At 50.2% G+C, this 15,104-nt stretch overlaps 1 protein-coding gene across 1 annotated transcript in view; it reads left to right on the plus strand.

Moving 5' to 3' along the window:
• LOC104282627 overlaps positions 1-15,104 on the plus strand; it is a gene marked incomplete at its 5' end in the record, with an annotated part of 38,873 nt that overhangs the window by 13,032 nt on the left and 10,737 nt on the right. The window contains 2 exon segments of the mRNA XM_009880742.1: positions 128-2,511; positions 4,433-4,590. Of these exon segments, the coding sequence (XP_009879044.1) occupies positions 128-2,511; positions 4,433-4,590 (2,542 nt within the window).

Raw genomic sequence — 15,104 nt, forward strand, 5'->3', positions numbered from 1 at the left:
GGGAGGCGGGGGAGGCTGCGCGGAGCCGCCGCCGCTCCGCGCCGCTCCGCGTTGCTCCGTTCGTATACCCGGTACGGGATGCTCGGGGGACGGAGTTTGCCATGGCAGCTCCCGCTGCTGCTCGCAGCCTTCTCCTGCCTGCCGGCTCCCAGCAGCGCCCAGCTTCGCTACTCCGTGCCCGAGGACCGAGAGCCGGGCTCCTCGGTGGGCGACCTGGCCAAGGACCTGGGGGTGGAGGTGCGGAGCCTGGCCGCCCGCAACCTGCGCCTGGTGAGCGAGGGTGGGCAGCGGCACTTCCAGGTGGACCTGGCAGCAGGTGTGCTGCTCCTCGATAGCAGGCTGGACCGGGAGGCACTGTGTGGGCAGAGCCTCACGTGCTCCCTACACCTTCAGCTCGTCATGGAGAATCCCCTCCAGCTCCATCGGGTTGAGGTGGATGTCCTCGACGTGAATGACAACGCGCCCCAGTTCCCCAAGCCGGAGGTGGTCTTGGAGATCACTGAGGTAGCCAACCCTGGGACTCGGCTACCCTTGGAGGTAGCAGAAGACCCGGATATGGGCTCCAACTCCATCTCCACCTACGAGCTCAGCCCCAGCGAGCATTTCGCCCTGAGTATCAATGTGAGAGGAGATGGTGTTAAAATGCCTGAGATCATACTTGAAAAAGCACTGGATAGAGAGAAAGTGGCTGTTCATCACCTAACCCTGACAGCACTGGATGGAGGGAATCCCGTGAAATCTGGCACTGCCAAGGTTACCATCCATGTCCTGGATGCAAATGACAACCCTCCTGTCTGCGACCCACCCATATCCAAGGTATATATGGAGGAGAACGTGCCAGTGGGCACTCTGGTCACCAAGTTGAATGTCACTGATCTGGATGAAGGTCCCAACGGGGACGTGGAATATTCCTTCAAAATTAGCAATAACGCACCTGCTAAATTCACCAAGCTGTTCTCCTTAGATCCCCGAACAGGGGAGATCAGAACCAAAGGCCCACTGGATTATGAGGAATCCAGTGCTTATGAGATTGCGGTTCGAGCCAGGGACAAGGGATCCCCAGCCATGGAAGGACACTGTCACCTGCGAGTGGAATTAATCGATATCAACGATAACAGCCCAGAGATCGTGCTGACCTCTCTCTCCAGCCCAGTGCAGGAGGATGCAACCCCAGGCACTGTGATTGCCCTCATTGGTGTGAAGGATAGCGATTCTGGCGACAATGGGCAGGTCCGTCTGCAGATAGCAAAAGAGCTCCCGTTCAAATTGGTGTCGTCTTTTAAAGAGCATTTCTCACTGGTCACAAATGGTCCCCTTGATCGGGAGAAGGCCAGTGGATACAACATCACGGTGAGGGCTGTGGATTCAGGGTCCCCACAGAGGGCCACACAAAAAACCTTTTACCTCCGAATTGCTGACGTGAATGATAATGCACCAAATTTCTCCAGCCCTTTTGATACAGCTCACGTTCAGGAAAACTCCCTTCCTGGAACTTCTGTTTTTTCAGTGTCAGCATCTGATCCCGATGAGGGCAGCAACGCTAAGTTGTCTTACTCTATCCTGCACAATGGGATGCAGGATGTACCCATCTCAACCTACTTCCGAATAGACCAGGACAATGGCACCATCTACACTGTGAGAGCTCTGGACTATGAGCAGGATAAGGTGTTTCAGGTGCCTGTGGAGGTGAAGGATGCTGGGTCTCCTGCACTGAGTAGTACTGCTGTGGTCCATGTGTTTGTCCTGGATGAGAATGACAATGCTCCCACTATTGTCTATCCATCTGTCCCCAAGGGCTCTGCCTTCCACCAAACCATCCCAGCCTTGGCAGAACCCGGCTATCTGGTCACAAAAATTGTAGCCGTTGATGCCGATAGTGGCCATAATGCCTGGCTGTCCTACCAGCTGCAGGAGACCGCTGAGGCTTTTCCTTTCCAAGTGGAACGCCGCTCTGGAGAGATAAGGGTTGCACAGGCTCTCAGGGAGTCAGAAGATCCCCACAGGCTGGTGGTAGAAGTTAGGGACAATGGAACACCGTCCCTCTCAGCCTCGGTGGTAATATTAATTTCTCCAGAGGAAAACAGCATGCAGGACTTTGCCAAGTCCTTGGATCTCCCCAAATCTTCTCCCAAGGATACCAACCTAACGCTTTACCTCATCATCTCCCTTGTGTCCATTTCCCTCGTGTCCTGCGTGATGTTTGCTGTGGTGGCTGCCCGGTGTCTAAAAGCTGGTGCTGCCAGCTGGACCTTTGTGGGTTGCTGCCGAGGGACTGGCCGCAAGCCCGCCTCCCATTTCCGTGGGCAGATGAAGTCAGATGGCTTCATCAAGTACCTGGACGTGGGAGGAGCGGGCTTGACCTCCCAGGCACAGAATTACACCTCTTGTTTTTCGCCCATGTCTGACCAGAGCGATTTCCTCTTTGTAAAACCTTTCAGCCATTCTAGCACTGCGGAGACCGTGGCTGCCTATGAGCAGGTGACCAGCACCTTAGCGAGTCCCTGCGATGGGGTAAGAGATGGGTGTTTGTTACTGTCCTGTCTGCTAAGCGCAACGGTCCGTGATATCTGGGCTAGGTGGCGGTTCTCTGGCTGTCCTTCCACCTAAGAAAGTGGCTTCAGGGAATGTGTGTCACTGTCACCTCCTGGGAGGTGGCAGGTGAAATCTTTGGCTCAGCTTGGTGGAGATGGGGGAAGGGGCTGGGCATCACTGCAAAATCAAAGACTGTGTGTTTGTAGAAGTGGAGAGTTTTCCTTTGGCCCCGTTCGTACTCTTTTTTTTAAAAAGTGATTCTTAGTGTGGTCAGGAACATGTTTTTTGGGTGTTTAACTTCTCAATTTTCTGTTTAACCCCTTTATTCTGCATGGCATATGAACCACGACACGGGAGGTTGTCTGAAAGCAAAGTTTGTCGGTGTTTCTTTTGCTCTGTGTTAGAGGTGCATTGTAGGAATTTCTCATTTCTTGACTCCCCAAGTGTTATTAATTACTGATTGTGTCCCGGCAAGGGATCATTTTCCAGCTTGGTTGTTTCCAGTGAGGGGCTGAGTTCACTCTTCAGCACTGAATGTAGTGACATTTTTCACAAAGATCCTCGTGACCTTATGTGCCCTTGGGCTTGCAGAGACCTAGGCAGCGGCGTGCTTTGAAAACTTTAGCCATTTCTATTCAGATGTCTAAATATGGATGTAGGTGACTATATTTAGCTGTTAGCTTTTATAACTTTGGGATATAAAAAGTAAAGTAATTTTGTGTCATAAATGCCTGACCTAAATTTGAAAGTGGTAATTACAACAGGAATTCAAAATATAGATTGGGAAGGGCTTATCTAGTGCAGGATTGTGTGTCAGCGTGTGCAAAAATGTGTATCTGAAATCTGGAGGGCCAGTATTTAAGCAGCTTAATTTGCATGCAGCATGGGTAGCAGTGGGGACTCTATTTTAGGGGAGTAATTTATTCTAATATATTCTTTCATGAGAATCATCAAAGCTGTGGAGAAATTAGTGAAATCACATCTACTAAATAAAAATCTAGGTCAGCTGTACCCGTCTTCACTTTTCCTTAGTAATTGCATGTACAAGCAGAATAATCCTATAAAAGCGATGTTCCACTGTATGGACTATAAACTGCTGATTTCTAAGGTAACTAAGGGAAATGTTGTCCTTTCCAGGTAGCATGTTATCATTCTGGAGTTAATTAAGAGCATTATGATTTTTCGGAAGTATGTGTCTTCCAGACAGAAAACAGTTCTGCTATTTAGTGCCCTTCACAAAGGCGTGATTCAAACAGGAATATACAAGCCTGCTTCTCGTCCTTCCTCATTCACAGAGTGTCCATTGTCTGCTGGTAAAATAACACGGGCAAAAAGCGATATGAGGGCTTCCTAATGAAGTTACAAAGTGTGCTGCTGTGTCTGAAGTTTATTGTGTCTCCTAAACAAATAATGCTTTTTTTCTTTTGCTGTCGGAAGTTTATTCTTTTCTCTGTGGACAGAAAAATATTGTAATGGTCTGAGGCCACAGCATCTAGGAAAAGTCATTCAAATACAATGTGTGAAATCAAGATCTCAGGCAGGCCTTTTTCAGGACAGAAGAAGGACAGATTAGGAAGGTCTGTTATCATTTTACCTTCTGGCATTAAGAGCATCTTTCTCAGTTTCAATTAACTCTGCCACCCCCACCCCCTCACTCCTCCAAGCTCATTACTTTGGTACTATTCCTCCTGCTCAATTGATGCCCTTATCAGTTTATTTCATGCTTCATTTCTTTCACAGCCTGGTTTCCTGAGCTGCTTTGGAAGATTATTCGCTGAATAGTTTTTGTCATGCTTTTTTGGTATTCATGCTGGTTCAGAAATACTCAGGAAAAATTGTGTGTGTGTGTGTGTGTGGGAAGCTTTCCTTTTGTTCTAATTGATTTTCTTTACTTGGAAAGAACACGCTGATATTCCAGACTGAAATAATCCAGGATCAGTTCACTTTCATTTTCAAAGGCAAAAATAGAGGTATTAAAACTCTTCTATTTTCTCTGCAGCAAGCTCAGCCTAACACAGACTGGCGCTTCTCTCAGACCCAGAGACCTGGAACAAGTGGGTAAGTGCATCTTTCTCCATTTATGTGTCTGGTGAAGGTTTCTTTCCTTTGTGTGCCACTTTCAGTGCTGCAAAGTCTTCCACTGGCAGCTCTGGGGATGAGTGTTCCCTGTTGTTGGTAGAAATGTTCGGCCAGAGTCAGAAATAGGGCTGTTTCTATGTCAGCTCTGTTTGATGATGGTGTGACAGCTGTTGTTTCCAATGGTGTGCCTGGTTTTGGTATCTGCGGCTCAAGGAGGAAAGTCAGGAACAGTGGGGAGCTCCAGGTGAAGTTGTGAGTTTTTGAGCATTTACGCTAGATTCTCAGTCCAAAATCTTGTTTCCTCCCCTTGCATGGAGGCCACTGGAAACTGCTGTGGAAGTCCATTTACCAGCCGTGGAACCTCTGTTCTGCTGAAGTGTACTGCCTCTCTGGCTTGAGCACCAAGTGCAAACCGCTGTGTAAGCCTCTGTGCCAGCCAGAAGTTGAGTAGATGAGCCCCAGGTCCCCAAAGGCCCCTCTAGAGAAACGTGTCCCAGCCACGTCTAACTCAGCAGGAGCAGATACCTCATGAAATGCCACAGTATGTGCTTCTCCCTGTGGGCTAGTTTGGCTGAATCAGGGTTGGGAGCCCCAGACCCAACTCCATTTGTTGGGGCGTTTGGAACCTTTCTTGCATTCCTTGGGAAGTGCCATCACCAACATGGTGTGGTTCATCCAGGTGAGGAACCCTCTGCATGCTTCCCGCTGGAGCTGGGCAATGGGACAGAGGGAGGCTAAGGAAGAAGAAATTAAACCTAATGAGTCAGGACACTCACAAGAAGGAGGTCTCCTAAAGTCTGGTCTTGCTCTTAAAACCATGGCTGAATTTTTGTCAATTTATGTGTGATGCCAAAAAGATAAGAACCCCTGGCAGCAGAGCAGAGACCTGCTTCCCAAGTGAGTACCTATCTCTTGACTGTGCGCCCTCTTGCCTCTGACCCAACAAAGTTTTCTTTTCTTGGTACACAGTGAGAAAGTATCGACAAGAAAATGTTGAGCAGGTGCCGTGCACCTCTCCTGTCTTTATTCCTGGCTCATGGTGGGGGGGGGGCAGGGCTCCTCTTCAGAGGGTGAACTTCCTTGATAACCATCAGGGTAAGAAAGGACTTAAACGGGGAGTCCACCTTCCTCTGTGAATACCCCAACCAGAGGTTATAGTGTGTGAGGGAAGTGGCTGCAGGATAATTTAGATGTGAAAAGATTATGTCTCTTGGGGCATACCCAAGGATTATACCCTTGGAGCAACCAGGAGTAAATTTGGATACTGTGCTTCCTTGGCTGGCTGGGTCAGGTACCGTATGTCTGCAGAAAGAGGGGACCTCACTCCTCTGTGCTTTGTCATTCCTGGTGGCCACTTGGGCAGCTCCGGTGAAGGTTTAAACAGTGCCACAGGGAGCATTGGTTCCTGGATTTCGGTGTTGGAGCTTGCAGTTAAACATCTGCAGCAGCAGCTGGTTGCGGCTGAATCTTTCTCTGGGTCTGGCTGGATAACTTAGCTTAACAGAAAATTAAGAGACTACTATAGCTAGCTTGTTGCAGCAATTAAACTTTGTTACTAGGCTCTTCTAGCTGGCAAAGGCAAAATGGAGTGAAGGGTTGATGTAAAGTGTATAAAGCATTCCCATTAGAAAAGGGACTTTAACAACAAGGCGATCACTGGAACTGTTTTGTCAGAGCTCTGTTGCATTTCCCATCACTGACAACATTTTAATCAAGAAAAATCTTTCTAACTGTTTACGCTCTAGTTCAAATGACAATTAACTACAAAGCTGCTTTAATGCAGAAGTGCACCAGAGCAGCTGTAATAGTTTTCCTACAAGAAGTGAGTAAATGAGCCCCAGCACAGCAAGCTGTATCGCTCCCTCTTCTAGCATCATGGTGGAGGTCTTCAAGGCGCAGCGCTGATGCACTGCAGACCTACTTAACTCAGTGACAGGGACCTTTTCTCAGGTCATGGGACAGTGACCCTCACCCCAGCCTCCGCCTGAAGCTCTTTACAAGCTCCAACCCCTTCCCAGTGCCTAAGTGGAAGCAGCAGCATGTAGAGTGGGAAGAGACAGGGCAGGAGGAAAGGCAGCCTCTCATTCAGGGGAGAGCTGATGTAGCACCACATGCTGGTTCTGGCACGCAGGCTGTGATGTTAACCCTGATGGTCTGTGTGACTAATGGTAGTCCCTGAAAAAGCCACCAGCGGCTGGCGTTAGTGCCTGTTGTGGCAGGGGTTCCCATAGCACGCGCTGCTCAGGCTGGCCCCGGTTTTGGATAGGGGCTTTGCCCAAGCACAGACTGATACTGAAATAACTCAGTGAATTTTAATTCCTGAACGCCCTGCCTGTGTTCAGATTCCACATCTGCAATGAAACAGGCTCTTGCTGGGTTTTTGTTTTGTTTTGTTTTTTTTTTTTCTATTTCCTTTATCCTGTTTTAAATTAAATCAAGGGAGATGTTTTTATTCTAAACCTGTGTTACAATACTAAAGGACAGAAATAGAAAGTGCTGTCATATGTTCAGTGCCCAGCCCTGACATCTCTTTTGTGATCAAACAGGCAAATCCTGGAGAGCAGCCTGCTCCCCAGCAGTTCTGTTCCCATGCTCTCCCCAGAGTTTCGGTATGTGGTGTGTGAATTCCCCAGGCACCAGTTGGTAGTAAAGGTATTACAGAGGGTGCAAGGGCAGCTGCCCAGGCTCTGCCCACTGTTACTCTTTCCAATATTTGCTCATGTCCAACTATTTCTGCTGCTGACAAGTAAGCACCACAAGCTCTACGAACTGCAGGGTTCTCTGCTTGGCGCTTGGGGAACACAGGCCACCTCTTAGCTGAAAAGAAAAAGAAGGGATGTGCTCTTAACTGCATTTGCCTGACCCAAATTAAATAGCAATGAAGACGAGGCAGCTTAGACTAGTGGTTTGAATGGATCCCAGCGTGATTCTGGTACAGACCCAAAGCCAGAAAGCAGGCTCAAAACCTATGTTGTGATTTCCCCTTTGCTGTCTTCATGGGATTTGGAGAAAGGAACAATCCTGTCTTTTCTCAGCATAGCCCTGCCTACCGAAACAAAATCCCACATGTCTCTGAGCAGCTGGAACCAGGCAAAACTCAGGGTAAGCTAAATAAGGCAGGGACCATCTCTCGGTCTTGTCCATTGCTTGCATTCACACTGTTACGGGACAACAAAGAGAATTTGTTCTTTGTTCTGAAACACAGGAGAGCTCTGGTGCACATGCTCAGGAAATAAGAGCTCAGACAATATCCTTTAAAAATGTGGTAGGCAGTCAGACCTGAGTAGAGTGATTCTCAACTAATCTTGTTTGGGAGAAACAGGAGGATAAATTAATTCATTTAATTATGTTTGTATTTTGTTTAAAAAAACCCACAACAACAACCAACCCCTGTGCTGTCTCTGGGCAAATGTAAATGAATACAGAATGATACTGAGCAGCAGATGCTATTCCCAGACAAATCAGATCAGTGGCTATAGTGGAGATTACCGCGATGAATTGTCCAAAATATGGTCCAGCAGCATTGCAGGACATCCCTGTGGGATTGTCAGCATGGGGTTTCCCTGGGCGGGGGGGGTGGTGGCATACGGGGGAAGAACGCAGGGACTGGGACTGGTACAAGGGACCTATCTCACTGCTGTTTCACTAGTCACCAAAGGTGCTTGCCTGGTTGGCAGCTCTTTGTTTTGATCTCTGTGTGATGGTTAATTCAAGAAAACACCAGGTTCAAGTCAGGATTTCCCACTTGGAGGAGGGGGGAGGGTTCTGTGTTGTTCACAGGTGGGCACGGGAGGGTGAGACATCCTGGGGTGTGAAGAGCTGGTGTGTCCTGGGCAGCTTGTGGGAGGACTGTGGACAATCTCAGGCCGTGTGGGTAGGCTAGAAGAAGATCCCAGGCAGGAGGTACCCCCGGGACTCTGGTGGGGCACTTACAAGGAGGTGGGGAGCAGTGTGAGAATCCCCAGTCACGCCGGGGGAGGGAAAGGCAAAACATGCAAAGAAGATATAGAGTGCTATTTCACACCCTGCCCCCCATTTATTTTTCTCTAATCCTTAATCTCCCTGTGTTACCAGTTTCCACTGGTTGCGAGCCAGGTTCCCCCTTCCAGGCTGAACACGGCCAATAGTGATGTTCGCTTCACTCGCCCGTTAAACAGCATCAGAGCAGCCCTGTCTGACCCTGGCCATTGTCCCTCAGGCTGTGCAGAGGGAGGAAGGAGAGTGCAGCAGAAGGGGTTTGGGGCTGACAGTGGAGCTACTGCAGCAGCACCCACAGAAGAGCTATGAAGGAAAGGAAGGTTTTTTCAGTCTTTGGTTTGTTTTCACGCTTGAGCTCCAAGACTTGGGCTGGCAGGACTAATGGCAGCCTGCCATTAGGGGAGGGGAAAAAAAGATGTGTCAAGGATAGTCCTTAAACATCCTCAAGAGTGCTCTTGGTGCTCAGAGGATGCAGGTACTACCAAAGGGAGGCTGCAGCTCAGGGGGCTTCTGGTGTGTTTTTGGGGTGGTCAGGATGTCCCACGTGACAGCAGCACCCCAGTGTACCAGGACATGCTCCCACCAAGGGGACGCTGTATGTACGTATGTATCTGGGTGGGACACCCCAGAGCACATAGCAGCTGGGACAGAGGACAGAGGCAGAGGGAGACGTGGACATTCATGGGCTTGTGCAGCATGGGTGGGGGTGGATACACAGCAGAAAGACAACTGGCCACAGATGCAGGATTTAGCAAGTTCTTCCTAAAAAAAAAATACTTGCTAACCCAGCAGACACAGGGGTGTCTGTGGGTGTTGTAACCCCGTAGGAATTTACGTTGCAAGTTTGTGTAACGTTATAGTGGATACTGCAGCAAGTGCTGTAAGGCACATGCACACCTACACCAGTGGAGATGTCTGGGTAAACACTGATAGATTTACCTTCTCTTCACTCATTCATTGAAAATGTTGTGAAAACTGGCACATATTGGGCAGAGGCACCAGCCAAGCTGCAGCCTGCAGCAGTCCTCTCCCTCCCCTCCAGTGCTACTGCTGAGTTGCAGAGATGGGTCCCTGTGGCTGTGACCCCTCTGTCCCACTCAGGCCCCACGTGGCTCTTCTGGCGCGTTTTCATAGAATCACAGAATAGTTTAGGTTGGAAGGGACTGTCAAAGATCATCCACTTACACATACACCCCCCCCCACCATAGGCAGGGACATACCTCACTAGATCAGATTGTTCAAAGCCCAAGGTCCAACCTGACCTTCAACACTTCCACAACTTCTCTGTGCAGCCTGTTCCAGTGTCTCACCACCCTCATAGTAAAACATTTCCTTATGTCCAACCTAACCCTTCCCTCTTTCAGTTTAAAACTGTTGCCCCTTGTCTTGTCATGACAGACCCTGCTAGAAAGTCTTTCTCTGTCTTATAACCCTCCTTTTAAGTATTGAAAGGTATGATAAGATCTCTCCAGAGCCTTCTCCTCTCCAAGCTGAACAACCCCAACTCTCTCATCCTCTCTACGTAGCAGAGCTGTTCCAGCCCTCTGACCATTTCTGTGGCTTCCTCTGAATCCACTCTCACAGAGCCATGTCTGTCTTGTGCTGGGGACCCCAGAGCTGGATGCAGTGCTCCAGGGCGGGTGTCAGGAGAGCGGAGTAGAGGGAGAGGATCACCTCCCTCGACCTGCTGGCTACGGTGCTGGTGATGCAGCCCAAGACACGACTGGATTTCTGGGCTGCGAGCACACAGTGCTGGCTCATGTCCCATTTTTCATCCACCAGCACCCCCAAGTCCTTCTCCACAGGGCTGCTCTCAATCCATTCAGCCTACAGTCTGTGCTGATACTGGTGATTGCCCTGACCCAGGTGCAGGACCTTTCACTTGGCCTTGTTGAACTTCATGAGACTCATGAACTTCATGAGACAGTCCTCCCGCCTGTCCAGGTCCCTGGTATTTCCCACCATGATATCTGGTTTTGCTACCATCCTGTGCACCCTGCAGTGAGATGCTCCCTATGCTTATTTCTCCATTCCTCACCGCATCTCCAGCATCCTGCTTTCTCTGAGCCCCTCCCCAGCACCACCGTCATCCCACACAGCATCCCAGGCTGCTCCCAAGTCTGAACCAGCACCAGAACAAACAGCTTTTGCAATTTCCAGCTGCCCGTGTGATGATGGGCAGTGACAGGCAAGCTAGCGGGCCAAGCATGGCTGGTAACTCAGCCTTTCCCTAGCAGGAGGTATCATGAGTGTCTTCCTCTGTTGATTTTTCAGTGATAGAAGAGTCAGAAACTTCCACCTGGCCATTGGATCTGCTTGAAACCACTCAACAGCTTCCAGAAGCTGGGAGTAATTGAACAAGCACATGGGCAAGGGAGGGGAAACAGGCTGAGAAAGGGAAAAGCAGACAGTCATCAGGACAGTGTCACCTGCAGAATGTGCTACTGGGACATGCACCGCAGCTGGTGGCATCACAGTTCCCGGGGAAGGCCAGGAGGCCTGGGAGCAACTGCTGGCACTTCTGGTCTGTGCAGACTTCCCACCCTCAGGTCCTTGTTGACAGGGGCAAGAGGAGCAGCAGAAAGAACTGACACCTTGGGAAGTTTAGGAAATAGTTGTAATCCTTGGGTTTGCATCCCAAATACTTTCAAGAGTTGAAGCCAACAATGGTATTCACTTTGCCAGGTCAGGTTCCACATGTTTTGTAGGTGAATCAAAAGAGATATAACAGTCTTTGGGCTAAAATTACTGCTTGTTCTGGCTGATTTGCATTCATCTGCCTTTGAAGGTGCTTGAGTATTGAATGATTCCTCCAGGGCTTCTGTAGAGTGTGGAGCTGCTCTCGGCTGCTCTCTTTCCTGGGGCCTCAGAAATGTGTGAGGGGAGCCTGGCAGCCTGAAAAAACCACAGTGCCCTCTGGAAATCCCTTTGGGGTCATTGCTTTGCAGGAACAGCCGCAATCGAAGTGACACAGAGCTCCCCTAAGACTGAGAGCTGCTGCGCTTTAATGTGGGCTGTGGACTCCTGAGTGAAGGAGGAGTTGTGCTAGCAGAGGGCCTTTGCTCTGAAGTGGGGTCTTCCCCCCTGACAAAGCCTCTGGGGCTGCAGAGCTCAAAGCACCAGCTTGTGCCAGGTCCTGGGGAGCCTGGGAGAGAAGTTGCTTTTTTTTGGGGAAGTATTTGAGGCAGTTGTTCATGCCTGATGATGCAGCCTACGCCACCCCTCAGCATGTTTGTGTGTCTTTTGTCCAGCAAACACCTTGGAGGAAACTATGGAAGGGCCAGATGGTTGCATCAGGTTTGGTGTTGCCCTGGTGGGTCTTGAGACAAGAAAGGTAGAAGACCACTCAGAGGCTCATGACTTTGAGGTGCTGGAGCATGTCCAAAGAAAAGCAGCAAAGCTGGCGAAGGGTCTGGAGAACAAGTCTTATGAGGAGTAGCTGAGGCAACTGAGTTTGTTTAGTCTGGAGAAAAGGTGGCTCAAGGGGAGACCTTATTGCTCTCTACAACTACCTGAGAAGAGGTTGTAGAGAGGGCGGGGTTGATCTCTTTTCCCAAGTAACAAGAGGAAATGGCCTGAAATTGTGCCAGGGTTTAGGTTGGATATTAAGAAAAAAATATTCACAGAAGGAGTTGTCAAGCATTGGAACAGGCTGCCCAGGGAAGTGGTTGAGTCACCATCCCTTGAGGTATTTAAATCATAGAATCATAGAATTTTCTAGGTTGGAAGAGACCCTTGGGATCATCGAGTCCAACCATCTACCCTACTCTACAAAGTTCTCCTCTACACCATATCCCCCAACACCACATCTAAATGTCTCTTAAACACATCCAGGGATGGTGACTCAACCACCTCCCTGGGCAGCCTATTCCAATGCCCGACCACTCTTTCTGTCAAAAATTCTTTCCTAATGTTCAGTCTAAATCTACCCTGTTGGAGCTTGAAGCCATTTCCTCTTGTTCTGTCATTAATTACCTGTGAGAAGAGACCAGCACCGACCTCTCTACAGTGTCCTTTCAAATAGTTGTAGAGAGTGATGAGGTCTCCCCTCAGCCTCCTCCTCCTCAAACTAAACAGTCCCAAATGGTATGTAGATGTGGTGCTTAGGGACATGGTTTAGTGGTGGACCTGGCAGTGTTATGTTTATGGTTGGACTCGGTGATCTTAAAGGTCTTTTCCAACCTAAACATTTCTGTGATTCTATGGATGTGGTTTCCTATCAAATACTGCAGAGAAAACACTGCTTTAAAACATTACAAGGCTGCGGAGAGCCTGGCTTTGCTCTGAGTATGGGCTACAGTCCCACGGTACAATTTTGGAGTGGATTTGGGGTGCTGGGACTGGCAGGAACTGTTTTGACACTGGGAGCAGGAGTTGTCCCGGATAACTGCTCTCCTTTCCCCCCGGCTCCCTGCAGAGCTGAGCCGATCCTGAGAGCAGACTCTGAAGGTTTTGTTGCAATGTGTCCTTGTTCTACCCCACCTCCTCTTCCGCGGAGACCACAGAGCTGGTCCCCCATGCTGTGCATGATGCCCAGTGAACACTCCTGCTTGCAGGGTTCACCCTTTTGGCCAAAATCAGCCCAAATCTCAGCAGATTCAGTATATGGACTTCTTCCCAGGTCACATATCCCTCTTCAGCTGAATGTTTCCTTCCCTTACTGACCATCCTGGGCCAATAATCACTTTATCTGCATTTGTGACAGCCCTTGAAGTCTGAGCCACCCGGCTCCTGCCAGGCGGGACAAAAGCTGGACAGTCTTTTATGGAGAAAGCAAAATAACCCAGAGATGGGACGCGCTTCTCATTCTGGAAAGCCCCCAGAATATCAGGAGTTTCATCACCACAGTGTTATGCATAGAAATGCTATTTTAGGTAAATTAGCAGGTGCTACGTGTATTAGTTTAGTTTTTCTGTCTCCATCTGCTTCCTGCACAGCTGAGCACATGCCATGGCCGGCTGCGGAGGCACAGGGATCCAATAAATAAGCATAATAACCTTTCCAAAGAATTTCTCAAAATATCCTTCCCTGCGTGTTTAGGGCATCGACGGCGGCAGGATGGGCTGGGTGAAATAATACTGATCTCAGCTCCCGCTCATCCAGGAGGGCTGGAAGAGTCCCTAGGAGGGGAGGACACTGCCTCTGGTCCCCGTTTAGAGACATCACGGCCTTTTGTTCTGCCTCCGCCGGTCAGAGCAGTGTCCCAACAGCTCCACTGGCTGGAAATAATGACCCACTGGTGCTTTGGGAGGCTGCAAATCTTCCCCCCGTTTGCCTGCTAACATTTTTCAATCCCATCTTTGCAAAGTCATGATCTTAAAGCTGGGCCTCATCCAGTTCCTCTCCAGCCCTTGTAATTGCATTACAGAAGCGTCAGGGAATGTGTGGAGCTTGGGGAGTGTGGGGGAAGGGCCAGCAGCATCCTCTGTTACGGAAGGGAGAAAGGCAGGAAATTGTGGCAATTTTGGAGCTGGTTTCATTTTTCTAGAGGCTGGGGGAGGTGGGAGGATGGTGGGCTGGGGCTGTGGGAGGCGGGCGTGGGTGGTGGGCCAGAGGGATGCTGACCCTGGGGCTGCATCTCCAGCCGTGGGGCTGTCCCCCCAGCACGCCCTGAGTGCAGCAGAGATTCAGCACCAGCAGGGAAGGATCGGTTCCCTTGTGCTTGTCACTTTGCCAGCCGAGAAACACACAGGCTGAGATTTTACTTCTGCTGCTGCCTCCGTCTGGAGCTGTGTGTAGGAGGTGGCGGGGGGGAGGGGGAGTGAGGGAGGCAGGGAGGGCTTGGAGGAAGCTGGGAGAGAGGAAACAGCCGTGTAGGGGGGGTTAGGCACTGGGGCAGCGTGGGGGAACCAGGGGCTGCCTGGGAATGGGGCTGGAAGAATGGCCTTGAAGATACCCCCTGGTCCTGGGAGATGGATGGGGAGGGAAGGGCAGAGTGCTGCCCCAGTCAGGCTGCTGGGGGAGGTGATGGGAGGGTGGGAGCAGCAGCCAGAGCTGGGGAGCAAATGGGAGGGAAAAGGACAAACAAGCCCCAGCGACATCCCCCTCCCTGCAGTGGGAAAGCCTGGGAGCATCCGGGGCCGTGGGGTGGGAGCAGTGCTGACTGGGGCACCACTGCCGTAGGAGCCAGAAAGCCCCAAATGAGAGAGGAGGGAGGATGCTGAGGGTGTCCTGGGAAATTCCCCAGGCCAAGCGCTGCCTGCAGCCCTGCCAGGCAACCCCGGGGTGCGTGGTTCTCATCCATGGGGTGCTGGGCTGTCCTCTCCAGCCCCTGGGGGGGCTCTGACAGCACCGCTCTGCCACGAATAAACGTCTTCAGTTTGTTGTGGTGCTGCTACGGCTTGTGTTTCCAGCTGCAGAGCGAGGAAAACAATTTTACAGGAATCCACTGGGCAGTTGTGCAAATAAATGTTTGCAAGGCCTTTGGCTGCCATGGTGACGAGCTCCATAGCAACCCAGCAAGGAAATGAATAATTCTGTGCTTGAAGTGCAAGCGAAAAAGGGATATGGTGGGG

Source organism: Charadrius vociferus, unplaced genomic scaffold (assembly GCF_000708025.1).
Source record: "Charadrius vociferus isolate BGI_N301 unplaced genomic scaffold, ASM70802v2 scaffold822, whole genome shotgun sequence".
NCBI lineage: Eukaryota > Metazoa > Chordata > Aves > Charadriiformes > Charadriidae > Charadrius > Charadrius vociferus.